Below are 19,754 nucleotides of genomic sequence, written 5' to 3' on the forward strand. Positions count from 1 at the left end.
CAGGATGAACCTAAAATGCATTATAACCTTTACAGGTGAACTTAATGTGACCTTCTGTAAACTTTTGAATGCACATGTCCAACTGTTCAATGTTTCAGTACTTTTTGCACAAGTTGCTGTTCTCTAACAAGGAGTTTAACGGCAAAATTCACAACAGGTGTTTGATCCATGAATCGACCAATAAATTTCCTGGTTCAATTAGAATTGGTATTTAAACAGTCCTCCTCATCATGCTGTTCACATTTTGACATCATGAGACCAAGACGACACCTAACAATTGATCAGCAGCACCTCGCCATTGCGAGGCTTCAAACAGGATGTCCTCAGACGGAAGTGGCCACTGAGCTTAGAGTGTCACAGAGTGTCATCAGCAGGTTGCAACAGAGATACAGAGAGACTGGAAGAGTCACAGAAAGGCATAGAAGTGGACGTCCTTTGGCCACATCCCACACTGATGACCGCTTCATTGTGAACGGTGCCCTGCGGAACCGGATGATGAATGCCATTCAACTCCAGGCACATTTAAGGGAGGTGAGAGGCACCCAAGTGTCACGTCTTGCATGGGCCAGGGAGCATTTACGCTGGACGAGGGACCAGTGGGCCTCAGTGCTGTTCTCTGATGAAAGCCGGTACAGCTGGCTGCGGAGTCTCTCCTGAGTTTTGCACAGCACGCAGAGCAGCCTGTGATCCTGAAAAGGGGAGATACACCTAGCAGAGAGCTGCACCCTACTAGTTTTGGCTTTGTTTAGATTGATCATTTCTCACAAAAACACAAGTGTGTCCCTCAAGCCTAATCAACATGCTGAATGCATTACTCACCTTAAAAGACTTTTGCAAAGTTGGATTGCTTATATGAGTGTCACTCTCATGCTCAAGGCGTGCTCATCACCATACAGTGGTGTAAAACATCATCAAAATTCATAGAGTAAAAATAAAGATAATTCATTTGACAACTACTCGAGTAAAGTTGAAAGTGACCCAATACTTAAAATTAAGGTCCTAGTATCTGATATTAAGTGTACTTAAATATTCAAAAGTACAAGTAAATTAGCTTATGTGCTTAATTAATGCTTAATAAAAAATATATATATATATATATATATATATATATATGAAAAAAGGCTTTGTGGTCAGATTTATAGGCAATAATAAATGAAGCTCAAGGGGAAAAAAACTGTTTCCTAAATTTGATAAAAACTAAATACTTAACTTGTGCTAAATACTAATACACAATATAGTTTCATAATTCATATTTTCATCAAAATAAATTCAAGATTTACAATATTTCAAGCACCCCTGAATGCAGCGCAGCTTTTTGCACATTGTGTTTGTTTATTTATTTATTTGGATGGACAATCTCAAGACATATTTGACAAAAGGCCATTTCTAAGGGACTGCTGGGCTGCGCTGAAGGATAGCAGGAAGCACTAGAGGCGAGGTTCTCCTCACTAGAGCTGGCCATCAGGTTGTGGTCATCAATGAGCATCAACAAGAGACAAAACAAACAACAGCTGTCCCCAAACATGGCTGATTTCTTATGTTTACATGTTGCACAGTGCCCATGAAGAGCTTTCGTGATTATCAGCTGTGCCTTTCCAATCACAGATACTGCATCCAAAACAGTCAGCCAGTAGTCATTGGTGGAGAAAACACATTATCCATAAAGGATCCAGCAGCACACCCGTAATATTTTGTAACTTAACAAATAACAACAGTGGTTAGGGAAACTGTAGTGAAGAGAAAGTAAGCATTTTATTTTCAAAATGTAGTGAGGTAGAAGTGAAAGGAAACACAAACGATTCTCCAGTAAAGTACAAATTCTTAAAAAAAAAAAAAAAAGAAAGAAAGAAAAAGAAACTTAAGTACAGTATCAAATAGGTGTGATAGGGTTCACGATTCAGTGTTCTCACAGCATTTTAAACTAAATTTTAATTAAGAAAAAATAGGATTGAAAAATAGGGGCATAACCAATGCAAAACAACAGTTTATTCTCATCTTCCTGACATTTTAAACAAATGATTTTCCTAGTGTGCACTACAGCGCCACTAGTGGTCACAAACTACATGGGGAACCTTTAATGCTTGGATCAGGAAATCACCCTTTGCAGAACCAGTCATTCAGATAAAGAGATAAATAAAACATCCAAATAATGCAGTTAGTTAACTGCATATTCACAAAGACTGTTGGAGAGTCTTGCGTAATGTGACTTTGAGACAACTTTATTGACATCAAAAGCCAGTCTATATTTTACATTTCTTCTGAACAAATTCCATTCCTTCACTGAAAGAAATTCAGAAAACTTCAAGTGTTTATTTTATCAACAGCCCAGCCGATCAGTATGAGGCAGAGAAAGGCCTGATTTTGGTTTCTGTTGATTTTGATGTGACAAAAAAAGAGTAAAAATAATTCAACAACATAAAACAGCAGAAATGTGACACAACCTGGTGAGTAAGCTAGTGATACTAGCTTACTTACTTAGCTTACTAACTTTAAGGCTATTGTTGCTTTGCATGTTGGCAAAAAGGATTGGAGATTTTTATTTTCATGTGATGCCATATTTGAAGTAAATGTTATAGTGATATGGCACTCTAAGGACAAGATAGTTTAAACAAAATCGTCCTAAACAAACATGATATACCTGTGGTCGATTTTTGAATTCTGACCCTCCAGGAGCATCCAGGTGTCATAAAAATGTAAACCCTTCAAGGACCATATTAGCCTTTATCTCCAGCATAAAAATGACAGTCTTCAAACTGTGAGCTGAGTTTGCTCCCCTGGTCTGCATTCAGTTTCATCTGAGCATGTGCATTTATAAAACCACCCACATGAGTACACCTCCGTCATCTCCGATGGGGCACAAATTAATAAAACAATGTACAAAGTAAGGAGAGCGCATTGAAAGTCTTGTTCTCTGCTTGCTTTTTAAGTGACACCCCACCATACACATATTCAGAAATGTATGAAAACATGTTTTTGAATCAAAACAATATGAACACTGGAAAAAAGGTAACAACTGGCACACTGTATAAAACACTGTTAATACAGAAGTTGCAGATAGTCAGCAGAAGACGTGTTCTTTAAAATTACTGCTGAAACAGTGAGGTATACTCCCTGCATTTTCCCTGGATGGAATTTCCAGAAGCCCAGCACACTTCTTCTCTCCAGGCCAGTGGGACAGTCTTAGTCATGGATCCCACTGCAGTCTCCGTCCTTGGATCCCAAAAATGTTTCCCAACTATTCGGGTATGATGGCAGGTACAACTTTGCTATAGGGTCCATAACGGCCAAACTTGTCTTTCCCCACCACGGCGAAACACATCTTGTACCCTGGCTTGCAGTTCGTAATCATCAGGCACACGGGCAAAGGGATGGATGCTACCTCACCAAGAGTTTTCCATTCTGGGAAGATGCTGGAACCCTTAACTTTCTCCACGGTCATGACGATGCTGCAGGAGGCAGAGAGAGAAAGAGAAAGGAAGACAGGAGCGATGAAGAGGGTAGAAGCAGAGAGAAAGGAAGGGAGCAAGAAAGGTACAGAAGCATAGAGGGAAAATGAAAGACAATGAGGGATAAAAGAATGTGGTATGGTAAAGTGAAAAGGAAAATAATGCAATGTTATTGGACAGTAGAAAGGATAGTGTTGTAGGCAGGGAAGCAGGGACAGGAGATTAGGAGTGGGAAAAGAAGAGGGTCAGTTATACGGAGAGGAAAAGAAAAACGGAGGCAAGCAGAGGGACGCAGGGAGGGAAAATATTGATGAAGAAGGGAAGTGACGTTTTTTGTGTGAGAGGGAAGAAGCAAAAGAAGGAGATGAAATTAAACCAAGAGGAAACATGAAGGAGGAAATTTGGGTGAAAAGGGTCGGTGGAAGCAAAGGAGAGAGAGGTGATGAAAGGAGGGTAAAACGAGTGAGACACTACAATAAAGACAAGGAATCAAGGAGTATAGTGGTGAAAGAGCTCTATTTCCCTCTAGTGGCCACATGCTGAAGCTGCTCATGTGATAAACAATTCATTTTTTTAACTTGATAACGTAATTTAACTGAGGCAAACAGGGTGAATATATGGCGTCTCTGTTAATGGGTATTGGAAGATCTTTTTTTGGTTGTAGTTTCACTGTATATGCCATACTGATCAGATTTTCGCATGATATTTTTATCATAAAAACCTTGCATTTTGCAACTGCAGTGAGAAATCCGCATTCATGTGTTACCATCAAAGAAGCCCCTACATCAGGATGGGGCTTTATTACTGTGATACCTATCCTTAATGGAGCTGGTGGGGATTCAGTGTCTTGCTCAAAGACACTTCAGCAGGGCAGAGGCTTGAACCTCAGCTTATTAACCTGTTGCCCTCTTATGTTTCTCACCTGTAGCTGTCCATGGGGGGCGCTGAAGGGTCTTCCTCCTCCACGTTCCAGAGCAAAGACAGGCCGGGGGGGTTCTTGATGAGGGCCAGTTGCAGGGTCAGTCTCTGTGGGATGTTGTAGGAGGCGGCCTCCATGCTCAGGACGGAGGGGAAGGGGGTGTCAGGGAGAGGAGGGTACGACAGCTCGCCCTGAGGTGTAGCGAAAGTAGAGGACATCAGGTTAAAGTGGTGGCGGGAAAGCAACCAGCATGAATTTAAGAGTACATATCATATTACATGATAGCATTACTTATCTGAGCAATGGGACAGAGTGTTGCAATTACTGCTGTAGGTACCACATGCACCTACAACGGTTAACAGTCCCTCAGTATTTTTTAAAAGCCTCTCTACTAGATACAATTGATAGTTATTTATCCTTCAGCTACAATGAGATACTTTTATGTTAACAGCCTGATCATTATGTTGTTGAAGCACTAACTTCAAGATGTGATGTCTTACAGGATGGCTATTCATTGTTACTGTTTTAATAAGCAGCCTTTGAAATAATACTATTTACACATTAATATTTTCTTTTGTTTTTCAAGTTTCCACAGTAAGCTTGCAGGCTATCTCTCTCTTTTTTTTTTTTTAATTTACTGCCATTTTTAAGCCTTAAGAGATGAGTTATAGTTAGCCTTAAAAATGAAGACACTATTTTCTGACTATAATTTTCCATAGCCTACGGTCTTGCTGGCATACCTCACCAACATACTCAGCATGATGCTAAAGTAATTTAATGAGTAATACAGCGAGGTACTATTTACTATGTATTAGGTAATAATGCAACAATAATGTTTCACTTGGTTACATAGTCACATTTTACACAAACCACATACTTTTAATGAGGGGCGAGGGAAATTAGTTCAATCCAAAGTATATTTTCAAAATAAAATGACTGTATGTAATTGTATTAATCAAACTACATAATCAGTGTGTTCAAATAACAGTGTTGATATACATAAATGGGTTAGATGTTTCCTTATTGTGGAAATGAAGTTATGGGTGAGTGAGTATACTGAGTGTGAGAGAGTAAAGAGAGATGTTTTTCCTGCACAGAAAAGTCTGATAACAACTGGAAGGCACACTGAGTTCAAAGACATCATGTTATCAGAGAAGAAAGGGAGTGAACACAGGCTGAAGTGTAGCAGCTATGTGCACATAACTGGTTCAGCTGCTAACAGATGATGGACTGCTTCTTTACTTTATGAGACACTCATGGAAAGTACCAGAGACAACTACTGAACTTGTAAACAACAGCCTTGTTAAAATTGAGTTTTGTCCACCGTGTACATGTGATTAAGGTTCAGTGTATTTTTTTTTTTTTACCAAAGATACAATTGTTTTATAATTGTTTGTGTTCTGACAGAGTAAAGACAATTGTGTCATCGATATATCAGCCGATATATACACCAACACACATTTTTGGACATCAGTGCATGGATATCAAATACACTTTACTGGGAATTTAATAGTTCTGAATAACTATAAATTAAAAAAAAAAAAAAAAAAAAAAACACACACACAAGTAAATATATTAAGTTAAATATATCAATAACACTTGAATTAAGAAAAAGGAAAATCGATATCAGATATCCATGTCTACATCATCGAAAGCATCTTTTTATGCATTATGCTCTGTTAAAAAAAAACAACATATACACCAATACCAATATATCTGTGATAAGCCAATATCAACCAATAATATCAGCAAACCAATATATCGGTCTGGCTCTAGATATTTACTCTAAACCAAGTTAAACCAGGTCCGTTCGTTAAAATAATGGAAGTGAAAATTACCCGCTCGGATTGTTTGGAGCTTGTGTGATTTTCATTAGGGGGGTACTCCACTCTGACGACAGAGCTGTACTCCTCCTCCTCTACTTTAACCTTCCTTAGCTCCTCCACTGGACATACATCGGATTCCTGCTTTAACCTGCACAGCTTCTGAATCAAACAACAAATCAAGGCATGAATGATAAGAAAACAAAAGAGAAAGGAAGGGAAAAAGTTACAAGTATGTATGTCTTGCATTTTATATTTATGAGAAAACCCTAAATATGAAGCACCTTCTGAGACTAAAATTTGTCTCATGCCTTTAAAGGCTTTTGATCAAACAAAATTTGTACAACACGACTGCAAAATGTCATGACATAATGACACTGGAAAACTATTCCTCTTTATTGTGGCATCTAGGGCTGTGAAACTTGGACAAAATTAAATATCTCAATATATTTGATGTAATAACTCAATATTGATATTGTGACAATACTGTAGTGATGCCCACTGGTGCTTTGAGATTTTTGATTAACAATCATTAGTAACGAGGAACGAGTCAGTAGAGACAAAAAAAAAAAAAAAAAAAAAAAAATCTAGAAAAGACAAGTAAAAAAAAATTGCATCCCATTTGCATCCCCACAGACTGCTTACGCTAAACATGTTAAAACGTAACTTTTTTTTTCAAATAAATACTGATGTATCCTACCTTTAGAGGAGGAGAGGTATGACTGCTGTGTGAAGTAGTCAGCTCACTGCTTATATCTGCTATGGCAGCCTTCAACACTGAACATGGATGAAGTAGATTAGCAAGGATCAGAATGAAGGAAAAGTGAGGAATTTCAATGTGGACACTAACATGTACTGACTGCTGCCATTAAAACACATTATTCCTGCCACCAAGGGCATTAATATAACCAGAAGGAAACAGAGAGAGGCTGGACAGATAACATCAATTCATCCTGTAAACTTCAGATATTCAATCATGGTACCTTTTCTATCTTCCTGCAATTTCTTAAGTGCCTTCTTGGTGGTTTCCTGAAAAAAAAAGGCACAAATCTCAACACAAACATCAACCGTTATGGTGCCTACAGACTGTGAGATTTCAGCAATCTTATGAGTTTTTTTCTGCAAGCCACACAGTGCAAGATAGATCTAATAAACTTGGGTAGGACATCAAGTTTGATGTATGTGGACAGTATGATGATCACATCTCCTGAATCTTACAGGCTACGAGGCAAGTCAGTACACCAGAAAACCTCATCAGCATGTGTCATTAATCTGTGCTGCTGTAGTGCTAAACAATGAAGCTGAGCAGGAATTGAGACCTTGCAATAGTGATGTTAATATGTTTGGACAAAAATCCAAAAAAGAGGAGAATTTGGACCTGGTCGTTTTCTTCTTTGTTGGAATCCAAAACATGTTGTTTTGCTTGTTTTACCTCCATCGTTGGGTTTAGTTCTAGTGTCATGCTGCTCAGTGCATTCCTATTGGTTGGTTAGCAGACATAGGTTCTAGCAGCAGTCACATGATGAGATGGTTCTCCTAAATTTCTGACATTGTCCCAGGCTATCTTTGGTTGCAAGACAGTGACAACGTCCATCTTTGAACCTCTCTCACATTGCAAAGTAGTGCAGAAGGAAATAAAGGCTGGTCCTGAACAGACACAGGGCCCAAATATAGGCCGATTGGTTTTAATGATTAAAGCAAATTAAATCCTGGGATAATAACTGAAGTTCTTCCTTGTCACTGTGTGAATAACAACATTGACAATGAATGAACGTACCACTGTTTTGAAGAGCTCTAGGTTGTCTTCCTCTCTCTTCTTGGTCACTGAGAAAAAACAAAGCACAGCATTGATAATAATAAATATGTCACATTACTGACAAATACAAAATACTCATAACCACACACATCAACAGAGTCCTTACTGACTGATACGATTTCCATGACTTCTTCCTTTGAATCTGACCTGCAAAACAGAACATTACACTGCATAACTCTAAATGCTTAACAAGTGTACAGCGCACAGCATCTGTCTCTGAGGACTAACAGGACTGAACCTGATTCTGCATACCTGCCGATGTCTAACTTTGTTGATGTGTCTCCAGCCATTTCCGATGTGCTGTCTTGGCGCCCGTTGAACCCCAATGTCTTGATGTAGGCAAGTGCTTCATCTCCTCTCCTCTTGACCCTCTTCACTTTTGCCTGCTCAAGAGAAAAAAAATGGACTCTTTGATTTCAATCACAATGTTTTTCAGTAGTTATTGTTATTATTCACGTGGATAAGTTTTTAGCCGTGACCTGTCATGCTAGGTTGCTGGAATATAGGCAACTGCTCCAAAGTTAGCCTAAATTTTGGTGAGGGAAAATCTGGCATGGCCATTTTCAGCGGGGTCTATTGATATCTGAATGAAAATGGGTTCTCTGGGCACCCACGGGTCTCCCCTTTACACACATGCCCACCTTATGCTGATTGCATGCAGTTTGGGCCACAAACCATGCAGCTGTTTGCATGCAGTCTAAATGTGTTCTTTTGGCCTGTTGTAATCAGAATCAGAAAGATTTTTATTGCCAAGTTTCCATGTCAGTCTCCATGTCTATCCCTGGCTGTGTTGATGATGCCCACTGCAGAGTAGGGATGGATATTGATAAGGATTTAGCGATTCCGATGCTTTATCGATTCCTGCTTATCAATCAATTTTTTATCGATTCTCTTATTGTTTCCCAAATAGGCTGACAAACCAGTAGCACATGGGAATTAAGTACAGAAAAGAATGCAACCTGGTTTCTTAAAATAAATCTCAGGTTTATTAATATAAATCTTAGTGAGAATTATTTACTTATTTAAATAGAACGTGCCGTATTCATCCGAATATATGAATACGGCTCTACCATCTTTTAAACAAATGGTGTCATCTCCGACGAGAGGAGACAGGACTATTGATTTGTTTTATACTAACGTTAAGGAGGGCTTTGTGGCTAAAGTTCTCCCGCCGCTGGGCAACTCGGACCATAACCTGGTATTGTTGATGTCCAGATACATGCCAGCGATACGTAGACTGCCGACCACGTCCAGAGTTGTGCGCATCTGGTCAGAAGATGCTTGTGAAACTCTGAGAGGATGCTTTGAATGCACAGATTGGACTGTGTTTTTTGACGGTGACAATGATGTGGACAGTATTTCTGATAAAGTCACCTGTTACATTAATTTCTGTGTTGAGTCTGTTATTCCCTGCAAAAAGGTCCAGTCTTTCCCCAATAATAAACCATGGGTGACCAACGATGTTAAAGCTGCTATTAATAGGAAGAAAGCTGCCTTTTACAGTGGTAACAAAGACAGGATTAAAGATGCTCAAAGGGAATTGAAAGCAATCATTAGACAGGGCAAGGCAAAATATAAAGAAAGAGTCGAAGGTCACCTGTGCAATAGTAACACTAGAGGGCTCTGGAAAGGTATGAAATCTATCACTGGCTATGGGATCAGTAACTCCAGTTTTTGTGGTTCTGGAATTAAAGCTGATGATGCCAACCAGTTTTTTGCCAGGTTTGACGAATTTGATTTTTCATCCTCACATGAGGAAATTCTTTCCTTTCTTAAACAGGCTAGCTCTGAGGACTGTAGCCCAGCTATTAGTTTGGACACCGAGGAGATCCGCAAGCAGTCAAAGCGCATTAAAGCCAATAAGGCAGCAGGTCCTGATGGTGTTCAACCACAAACTCTTAAGGTTTGCTCTGACCAGCTGTGCTCAGTCTTCCACTCATTGTTTTCTTTGTCTTTATCTTCTGCTAAAATTCCAGCCATGTGGAAAACATCCTGCCTTGTTCCTATTCCAAAGAAAACCAATGTGTCTTGTGACCTTGCCAACTTGAGACCTATAGCCCTGACATCTCACATTATGAAGTGCTTTGAGAGGGTAGTTTTGGATCACTTGACGAGGCAGGTGTCTGCCTTTCAGGATCCTCTTCAGTTTGCTTACAGGAAGGGTGTGGGTGTTGATGATGCTTTATTATTTATGCTTCACAATATTTATAGTCATCTTGAAACCCCTGCCAGCTCTGTTAGGATCATGTTTTTTGATTTTTCTAGCGCTTTTAACACAATACAGCCACACATTTTAGCTAACAAATTGATTGATTTTAAATTGCACAACAGCACAATTGCCTGGATTCTTGATTATCTTCTGTCCCGACCTCAGTTTGTCAGACTTGACAACAAAATCTCTGACACTATCTTAACAAACACTGGAGCGCCACAGGGCACAGTTTTATCTCCTTTCTTATTTACTCTTTACACTGCAGACTATAGACATAGTCAGCCATCCTGCTTGCTACAAAAGTTTTCAGATGACACAGCCCTAGTGGGCTTGCTCAACAAAGGCAACGACCTGGCCTACAGGAACGAGGTCCATTCTTTTGTCGACTGGTGCGACTCAAATTTTTTGAAGCTTAATGTAGGAAAAACTAAAGAACTCATTATCGACTTCAGAAAGAGCAAGGTGGAGCCCCCCCCACTGTTGATTAAAGGCAAACAGATTGAAATTGTCGAGTCCTATAAGTACCTTGGTGTGTACTTGGACAATAAATTAAACTGGAAAGAGAATACCCAAGCCTCACTGAAGAAGACTCAGTCCAGGCTCTTCTTTCTTAGGAAACTCAGGTCTGTCAATGTTAGCACAAGGCTCTTGGACATCTTTTATCAGAGTATCCTGGCTAGCGTCCTTTTCTTTGCTGTACTATGCTGGGGGGGCAGCATATCAGTTGATGATAAACATAGGATCAATAAGATGATCAAGAGGGCTGGATCAGTTATTGGCCTTGTCCCAGAGTCTCTCGAGGCTATTGTTGAAAAGAGAACCAGGTCTAAATTAAAACTGATTCTGTGCTACGAAAACCATCCTTTGCACAATGTTTTTATGGGTCTTGGAAGCTCTTTTAGTGAGCGTCTTGTGATGCCTCGGTGCTCCACTGAACGTTTTAGGAAGTCTTTCGTTCCTGCAGCTGTCAGGTATTTTAACAAACATTGTTAGGTTCAGATTTGGCATTGCTGCATAGCTTTCTTTGGTATTTATTCAGTATTTATTTATTTATTTTTAAATCTTGCACGCTTCTGTGTTATCTTATCATGTCCTCTCTTTACAATTCATGTCCTACTTCTAGATCGTCTCATTGGTTTCTATTGTCCTATTGTTTTTGTTGTGTATCATGTCATGTCATGTTTTTTGTTTGTTTTTCTGTCTCTGCTGGTGGTAAAAACAGTTTCCCCTATGCGGGATAAATAAAGCTTACCTTACCTTATTTTTTCCATTGAAAATGCCCTGAAAAAACGCCCTTGTCTAATATTGGGGGTCTAAGCAAATACACATGTATTGTACTTGCATATGTAAACCAGCAAGTAGGCTCGCCTGATGCCGCGATTACCGGCGAATGGCCGCATTGCGCAGTCAATAATCAAGCATGTTGTCTGTGTCATTGTCCACGGTGCCGCTGCAGCCACGTATGAACAAAAGTTGATTTATAATGAAAGGTATATATGGCAGTATGTGTGCGCCGCTCACCTGTGGGTCATTCCATGTCATTTCACCAAATGCCCCATGCACTTGGGTCTCAAAAAATTCTGAAAAAATCACCAGTTGTTCCTTATGTATCCAATAGGCACACTGTAAAATTTTAGTTTGCTTGGATGGATACTTTTTGAGATACGGCCATTTTAGTGAGGGGAGTATGTGTCGATTTTGGTGCGATTTTGGCGTGTCCTTATTTTTCCTCCATTTTCAGGTGTCAATATCTTAGGAACTACACCACATAGGAAACTGAAATTTGGTATAATAACACACCTCCACCTACTCTCTCAGAATATACAAAAAACATCTGTCATACATCATAACTGGTAGGCATGCCAGCCCCTCAAAAATGGAAAAAAAATTACACGGGTTTTGTGTTCGACCATGTTTGGGCCTTCAGAAAACAACCTTGTATATACCCCAGCTTCTTGATTTTTTCAGAGCTTTGAGATACATACATGGACTGTGCAAAGCATTAATGGTTAGTCAGATATATTCATCAGTTTCTGGATGGCAGCTTCTCCAAATCCAAAAAAAGGTTTTCATGTCACATTTTCATTGGCCCATAACTGCATGTGGGAACGTCTTAAAAAAATCTGATTTTTGTTTTAATTTAAAGTTCAAAGCTTGCTCTTTCTTGGGATATAAAACATTTTTTCTTTATGCAAGTTCTTCTTTTTTTTTTTTTGCTATCCCATACATGGGGCTATTTCACCACTTGCAAATACTGAAATTCCTCAATATTAGACCATTGTAGCTTGCGTTTTTGTCTTATATTTATTTAGTGTTTGTTAATTGTTCATTATTAATCTAACATACAATGACCATTGCACCAGAAATGCATTTACTTGTCAAAACATCAACATTTTCATGAACTTTTTACCAAATCTCTTAAGCTCCACATTCCTACAGTTTGGGTTTTCGCTTCCAAATTTCAACAGTAAAGTACCCATTCTGAATTTCACCATACATAAAATATGCATAAAATTGACTACTTTGCAAATTGAAACCATTTTGGTGTGATTATCTTCAAAATTGAAAAACTGTAAAATGTCACACAGAATGGGCACTTTACTGTGCAGTAAAGTGCCCATCCCCCCTACTCTGAGGGGGGAGGGGAGGAGAGCTGAGGTGGAGGTCTCATTGGGCTCCCATGCTGTGGAGGAAGAGGTGTCACGGGGGATGGTAACAGGATTGCCCCATTGTTTTTCAAAGCGACAGAAAAACCCATATAGGCAATTGACTAGGCGTTGGCCATTCATGGAGTGGGGGGGCTTGGGCTTGTAGTCTGTTGTCCCTTTTCCACTAAACCAGTTCCAGGGCTGGTTCGGAGACCGTGCCTGACTTAGCACCAGTTTTTTGGTTTTCCACCGCCCAAGCACCGGCCAAACTGGTTCCAAGCAAGCACCAACCAGAGAACCAGAGAAAGAACCGATGACGCGGCCCACTGCGTCATTGGTGGGCGGGCTTACAGACTCAAACGGGAGCAGCAAACGCTATAAACGTATAGGTAAACATACTCACCGTTCGTTCCGACCACGAATACGACAGGTAGCCGGCAATAATTGCGTTTTTCGCCTCTGGACCACAATGTAGGCTTGTGAACACATGAGCAGTATTTTCATCACTACAGTGGGTCGTCCATGTTTATTATTGTGATTCCGAGCAAGCGTCTCGCACACCCACGTGATCACGTTTTACAATGACGTAATGACGTGGCTCTGACTTGGCTCCACTTGGCTCTTGGCCGGTGGAAAAGCAAACCGGTTCGGCACCAGTTAAGCACCGGCTCTAGCACCAGCTCCGAACTAGCACCAGGTGTTTTTTGGTGGAAAAGGGGCATGAGATGTTCCTGAAGCCTCTCCAGACAGACCTGGAGTCATTTGCTGAGAACTGGTGTTGGAGTTTCTCTGAGTACTGGCGTTTAACTTCTCTCACTGCCTTGCTAAACGTGTACTTTGACTCTTTAAATTTGTCTCTGTCCTGACTCCTAAATGCCTTCTCCTTCTCCAACCTGAGCTGTCTGAGTTTGGCTGTGAACCAGGGTTTGTCATTGTTGTTACTCATCCTGGTGCGTGACGGAACACAGCTGTTCTCAGAGAAGGAGATGTATGATGTCACAGCCTCTGTGGACTCATCCAGACTGTTGGTAGCGGCCTTGAAAAGCACACCTGTAACTTCTCCACAGCTTCACTGGTCCACAGCTTGGATGTCCGTACTACTGGTTTGCAGAGTTTTAATTTCTGCCTGTAGGCAGGAATCAGATGGATCAAAGCATGATCTGATTCACCAAGTGGAGCACGGGGGATGGCATGAAAGGCGTTGTTTACTGTGGTGTAACAGTGATCCAAAATATTTTCCTCTCTGGTGGGGAACTTAATAAATTGTTTGTATTTGGGGAGATCATGAGTGAGGCTGCCTTTGCTAAAGTCGCCCAGGACAATAACTAACAAATCCGGGGTTGTCCGCCCCACACTGAGAATCTGATCAGCTAGCACGCGCTGCGCCTCCTGCACCTTGGCTGCCACGGGATGTAAACACTGACCAGAATGGTGTGTTTGTGCAGACTGGGGCCTAAACAGTCTTGGAGTTGCATAAATTGGCTTAAACTGTAAAGCTGAGACTCTTGATTCAATGAGCCACATTTGATTCATGTGTGATGATGTTAGCCCCCATAGGAGCCATTCATTGTAGTGATCCCTTATTAAAATGACCTATGGTGACCTTTTTTTGTGGATGGGGATAATGGTGGAGGTTTTGAAGCATGCTGGCACGTGGCATGTCTCCAGTGAGGTGTTGAATATGTTTGTGAACACTGGAGACAGCTGATCAGCACAGTGCTTCAGGGTGGATGGTGAGACAGAGTCCGGTCCGGCAGCTTTACGGGGGTTCTACCTCTTAGGGCCCACTCACATTGGCAAGTTTGAGCCCGTATCGTGCTAAATAATTCTCACTAAAGCCAAAACCGACTTTTGTTTATACGCAGTTGCAGCAGCACAACGGACAGTGACACAGACAACATGGTTGATTATTGATTGCGCAACGCGGCCATTCGCCGGTAATCAAGCCGCGCACATTAAACAATTTTGCAGAGGCAGGAGGAAAGTTGCATGATTTACGTCCGCGCACTGCGTGCGTGACCGTGCATGTGCTCGTGTATGCGCCCGTACCGCGCTGAAGCACACCTCCTCCAACTGTGCCAGAGCGGGGGAAGTGTACTGTATTCAAGCACGATACAGAGCGATCACACTGGTCAAAGAATCCGGATTTTAGGGGCAATCGTGCTTGGGCGCGGATCAAACTTGCCAGTGTGAGTGGCCTCTTAAACAGTCTGTTCACACCCTTGTCTAGCATGGTGAGAGGTGAGGTGGGAGAAGAGGGGGACTCTGGATTGCAGAGCCTACTGTGAGGGAGGAGGGGAGGAGAGCTGAGGTGGAGGGCTCATTGGGCATGCTGTGGAGGAAGAGGTGACACGGGGGATGGTAACAGGATTGCCCCATTGTTTTTCAAAGCGACAGAAAAACTCATATAGGCAGTTGGCTAGGCGTTAGCCGTTCATGGAGTGGGGGGGCTTGGGTTTGTAGTCTGATGTTCCTGAAGCCTCTCCAGACAGACCTGGAGTCATTTGCTGAGAACTGGTGTCGCCAGTTCAAGTCGCCCAGGACAATAACTAAGGAATCCGGGGTTGTCCGCCCCACACTGAGAATCTGATCGGCTAGCACGCGCTGCGCCTCCTGCACCTTGGCTGCCACGGGATGTAAACACCGACCAGAATGGTGTGTTTGTGCAGACTGGGGCCTAAACAGTCTTGGAGTTGCATAAATTGGCTTTGACTGGAAAGCGGAGACTCTTGATTCAATGAGCCACATTTGATTCATGTGTGATGATGTTAGCCTCCATAGGAGCCATTTCATTGTAGTGAGCCCTTATTAAAATGACCTATGGTGACCTCTAGAATAATCACAGCTTCATGAAACTGTACAACCACAACCTAGAGCATAAATCAAAAACGAAACGCGAAATGAATCATATCAAATCGCAATACATAAGAATCGCAATGCATAACAAACCGGCACCCAAGTATGGTGACTGTATCTTACTGGGAGATAAGCACATCTTCCCAGCCCTATAAAATATGCCCCCCGAGTCTCAAACCCACCCTACATCCACACTCATGCACACCAGTTTTCCACTACTCACTCATTTATTTTAAATAACATCTGATTGACTGATATTTTACTGCACGTACGCAGACCCACCTCCAGTTTGTGGATGGCGCTCTCATACATGATTTCACTCTCCATCTGTTGAATTTTCTCCACCAAGCAATCCAGCTTCATTTCAGTCAGCCTCACTGCACTCTGAACCTCCTGCTGGATCAGGGCCTGCATCTATGGACACAAACACACACACACTCAATGACTGCACAAACGTTGATGTATGAATGCAAACACATGGACACACATGGTTTCTTAAAGTTTCTCACTTCATTTCTTGAGACTTTAATGCTCCTCTCACTGGTGGCTCTGCTGGGAGCAGGAGGAGAGCTGCTGGACGACGACCTCTTCATTGCTGTTCTGACTTAAACACACACATACACACAGGTGAAAGGTCAGTGTTTGCAGTCAACAGCTAACACGTCAACAAATGAACTCATAACTTGTATTACACCATCACTAACATTACCTCAGTTAATGTTACTAATTAAGCAATAAGCCCGGAGAAGCAGTGGGTTACAGTGATTTTACAACGGCTGAGGGGCGTTCTCCCTCCGCCACATAGCCCATATAAACATACAGCCCATAAAATAAACACACAAGAAAAAAAAAAAATTATTGGTAATAATGCAACAATAATATTGAGAACTATTCATTCTTCCACCAAGCAAGATAGAGTGGACAGAATGGTTGCCAAGCAAAACAGACGCTAAGATTGCTTTTTCATCTAGCGCCATCATGATGTCACATGAGGCTATTTGGGCTTGTTAATGGTGAACTGGATATTTCCATTAATAGTGCAATTGTTAAAATAGTGTTCAATTATGTTTGGACTCGTCTTTGCAGGGACGGTGGCGTGCGTTTCGTGACAGGAGCGTTTTTGCGCAGACGTATGCCTAACGTCGGTTGTGCCACTGCCTGAGGCAAGGATATTGCTCCACTATCTACTGTCATCATAATTTGGACGCCAGTACAACTGGAGAGAACTCTCACACTTATATTCCGTCGCAGATATAATCTGCCGTGCCTCTAGGCCAGCATGGGACAGTTTTTGCACTGTGGTGCTTCTCAGGCAGTGATTAGTGTAGATGGTCTCGGTGCCGGCTGCTTTGCAAATGCGAGGCAACATGCCCGCGAGGAAATTTATCCCCATAGGCTCGCTGGTATACCTAACATATGTAGAAAGAGAGAGAGAGAAAAAAAGTATTGTGGTGAGATGCTGCACTGGAATATGCCCGCCTCTAATAACAACAACAATAATAATAAAAGTATACTGTTAACTTACCATATATCGGCGCTGTCACACTGTGTCCGCTTTGGGTGGAGATAAAAGGCAGGTGCATCAGGAGGCAGCAGGGAGAGGTATTTCTCCAGGGAGGCCACCGGACACAGTGGGTTACCCGGCTGCTCATAGATGAATCCCCGCAGGCTTTCTTTCTTTTCTTCAGCAGCATCTTTGTGATTTTTTGTGCATTCGTTGAAAGACAGGGTGACATATTTTAGACCTTCATCATTGTGGTAAATCCTGAAGGAGTCTGGCTTTAATTTGCGGTTGCTCTCGTTCACCCCGCGTCCCATATGAAGCTGCACGTCAAACCAGACTTTACAGACAAGCCCCCAAGGTGTGTTTGAACTTTGTGCCTGAAAGTCCTTAATCCTCTGGAAGTCTGCCTCAGTTATGGCTTGGTGGTGGGAAGATTTGTCACGTCCTTCTCGGCGGAGTTGCTTTATCACACCGGCAAAAACATTGTTGCTGGTGGTGAATTCAGCATCCTTTATCAGACACCAGGATCGGCTGATTGGTGGATCATTGATGTAACGGTTAAGCCCCGCACGTAGCCCAACATAGCTGCTGAAACCATAGGCTTCACCTTTCCCGTTTTTTACAGTGGCATAAAACTGACGGAGAATCTGATTAAGCTCTGTTTTTGTGATTGACTGAAAGTGAACAGTCTCTCTCTTCTCCTCACACCAGCTCTGAAAGCAACGAACAGACCACATAGTTTGTTTCAACGTTGCCTCGTCATTTTTTGACTTCTCCAAATATTCAATGTCTATGTCATTAATGTCAGCGTGTCTCCTGTCTTCTTTTTCTTTCTTGTCCATCCTGTCCATCTCCTCCAACCTTTACAAAATTCTTGAAACAAATGTAACCTAACAAGTAAGTTGAGCGCAGAGTAGTTGGTTGCTAGGCAACGCAATGTCCGTTTACACTGGCGCAGGGATATTTTGTGCTACGGTCTGCCTCAGAATGCAGTAGGTTGCACTTTTTTTACAACGGCATGGAACGCGGCCCAGCCAATCACATTTGAGGATGGGAAGCACCCGTTTTATAACATTAAATAACACGTTAGCAACCTAAGAGATGAAACTGATGTCTATATTCACAAAAAATCAACACGCTAGTCCAAATAGGCAACTTATACACCTTATCGTAACGTCCATTCACGAGCCGGGTAGCTAACTAGCATAACGGCTAACATAACAACAGCGACATAAAGATACAGGTTTAGCTGTTTGACAAACGAGACCGCCGCTGGTTCACTCTGCCTACTTGAAAACGACTAAAATACAGACAAATGCAATTCATAACAATACCTTGACCGACTAACAAAGTGTGTCTACAACTTACATTGTGTTTCTCATCTGACTGACTACGGCTATCGTGACTCTTGGCTGGGAGAGCGAGAGATGAGAAAAATACCTCCCGCCCTGGTTACGCCCCCTTTCTTCTTCTTCTGCTTCTATTGGGTTTGCGGCAGGCTGCTACACTGAAAGCTGCTGCCCTCCACTGGAATAGGTTTGCTGTTTATTCTACATTTTAAATATTCCCCAGATGAAGAAATTTTAAGATTGCTCTGCCAATAAGTTTTTTGTTTGTTTGTTTGTTTGTTTGTTTTTGAGACGGGAAAACAGACTTGATAGAGGAAGACATAAACCCTATTAGTCCAGTAATTTTAGGCCAAAATTGGGGTCAACCTAGGACAAATTGCAAGAGAAGCAAACTCAACTGATTTTTGTATCCTCAGTATGTCCTGAGTGAGGGAAAAAAAGTCCCAGGAAATCCCATTGGTGGAAAGTTTTGAAAATCACCTATTTATGACCACATAGGCTATTACCAAAAAAAAAAACACTGTTTTTAACACACAGGGGAAAGGGGTTCAAAATTTTACTTTCACATATCACTATAAAAATTCACAAGTTGATTACACACACAAAGACAAGAAAAAAAGTCAATTACAAGTTCTTTGAATTATTATGTTTACACATGCATATCACACATTATCTGATTTGATATGCGCTAATAAGGAATATCAGGAATAAATGCCAGAACAGATATTTAAACAGTGAATTAAAAGGTTACTATATATACAGTAACCTTTTAATTCACTGTTATGTAGTAACCTTTTAATTCAAGGTTACTATATATATAGTAACCTTTTAATTCACTGTTTAAATGTCTCTTCTGGCATTTATTCCTTATATTCCAATTAGTGCATATCAAATCAGATAATGTGTGATATGCATGTGTAAACAGAATAATTCAAAGAACTTGCAATTGACTTTTTTTTCTTGTCGTTGCGTGTGCAATCAACTTTTATAGTGATATCTGAAAGTAAAATTTTGAACCCCTTTCCCCTGTGTGTTAAAAATAGTGTTTTTTGGTAATTTGTGGTCATAAATAGGTGATTTTCAAAACTTTCCACCAATGGGATTTCTTGGGACTTTTTTTCCCTCACTCAGGACAAACTGAGGATACAAAATCAGCTGAGTTTGCTTCTCTTGCAATTTGT

General features: G+C 41.2%; 1 protein-coding gene across 1 annotated transcript; it reads right to left on the reverse strand.

Annotated features, from left to right (window-relative positions):
• Positions 1 to 1,957: 1,957 nt before the first annotated feature.
• atf7ip2 (activating transcription factor 7 interacting protein 2) lies at positions 1,958 to 17,283 on the reverse strand. Its single transcript, XM_030058779.1, has 12 exons — positions 17,246 to 17,283; positions 16,954 to 17,129; positions 16,230 to 16,324; positions 16,003 to 16,134; positions 8,257 to 8,387; positions 8,111 to 8,151; positions 7,966 to 8,012; positions 7,172 to 7,217; positions 6,889 to 6,965; positions 6,204 to 6,350; positions 4,369 to 4,556; positions 1,958 to 3,446 (listed from the first exon to the last, which is right to left on the reverse strand). The coding sequence occupies exons 2-12, from the start codon at positions 17,111 to 17,113 to the stop codon at positions 3,236 to 3,238; spliced, it is 1,275 nt and encodes a 424-aa protein (XP_029914639.1). The 5' UTR covers positions 17,114 to 17,129; positions 17,246 to 17,283; the 3' UTR covers positions 1,958 to 3,235.
• Between the last annotated feature and the right edge of the window lie 2,471 nt (positions 17,284 to 19,754).

The sequence above is a fragment of the Myripristis murdjan genome, chromosome 8, assembly GCF_902150065.1.
Source record: "Myripristis murdjan chromosome 8, fMyrMur1.1, whole genome shotgun sequence".
Classification (NCBI taxonomy): Eukaryota; Metazoa; Chordata; class Actinopteri; order Holocentriformes; family Holocentridae; genus Myripristis; species Myripristis murdjan.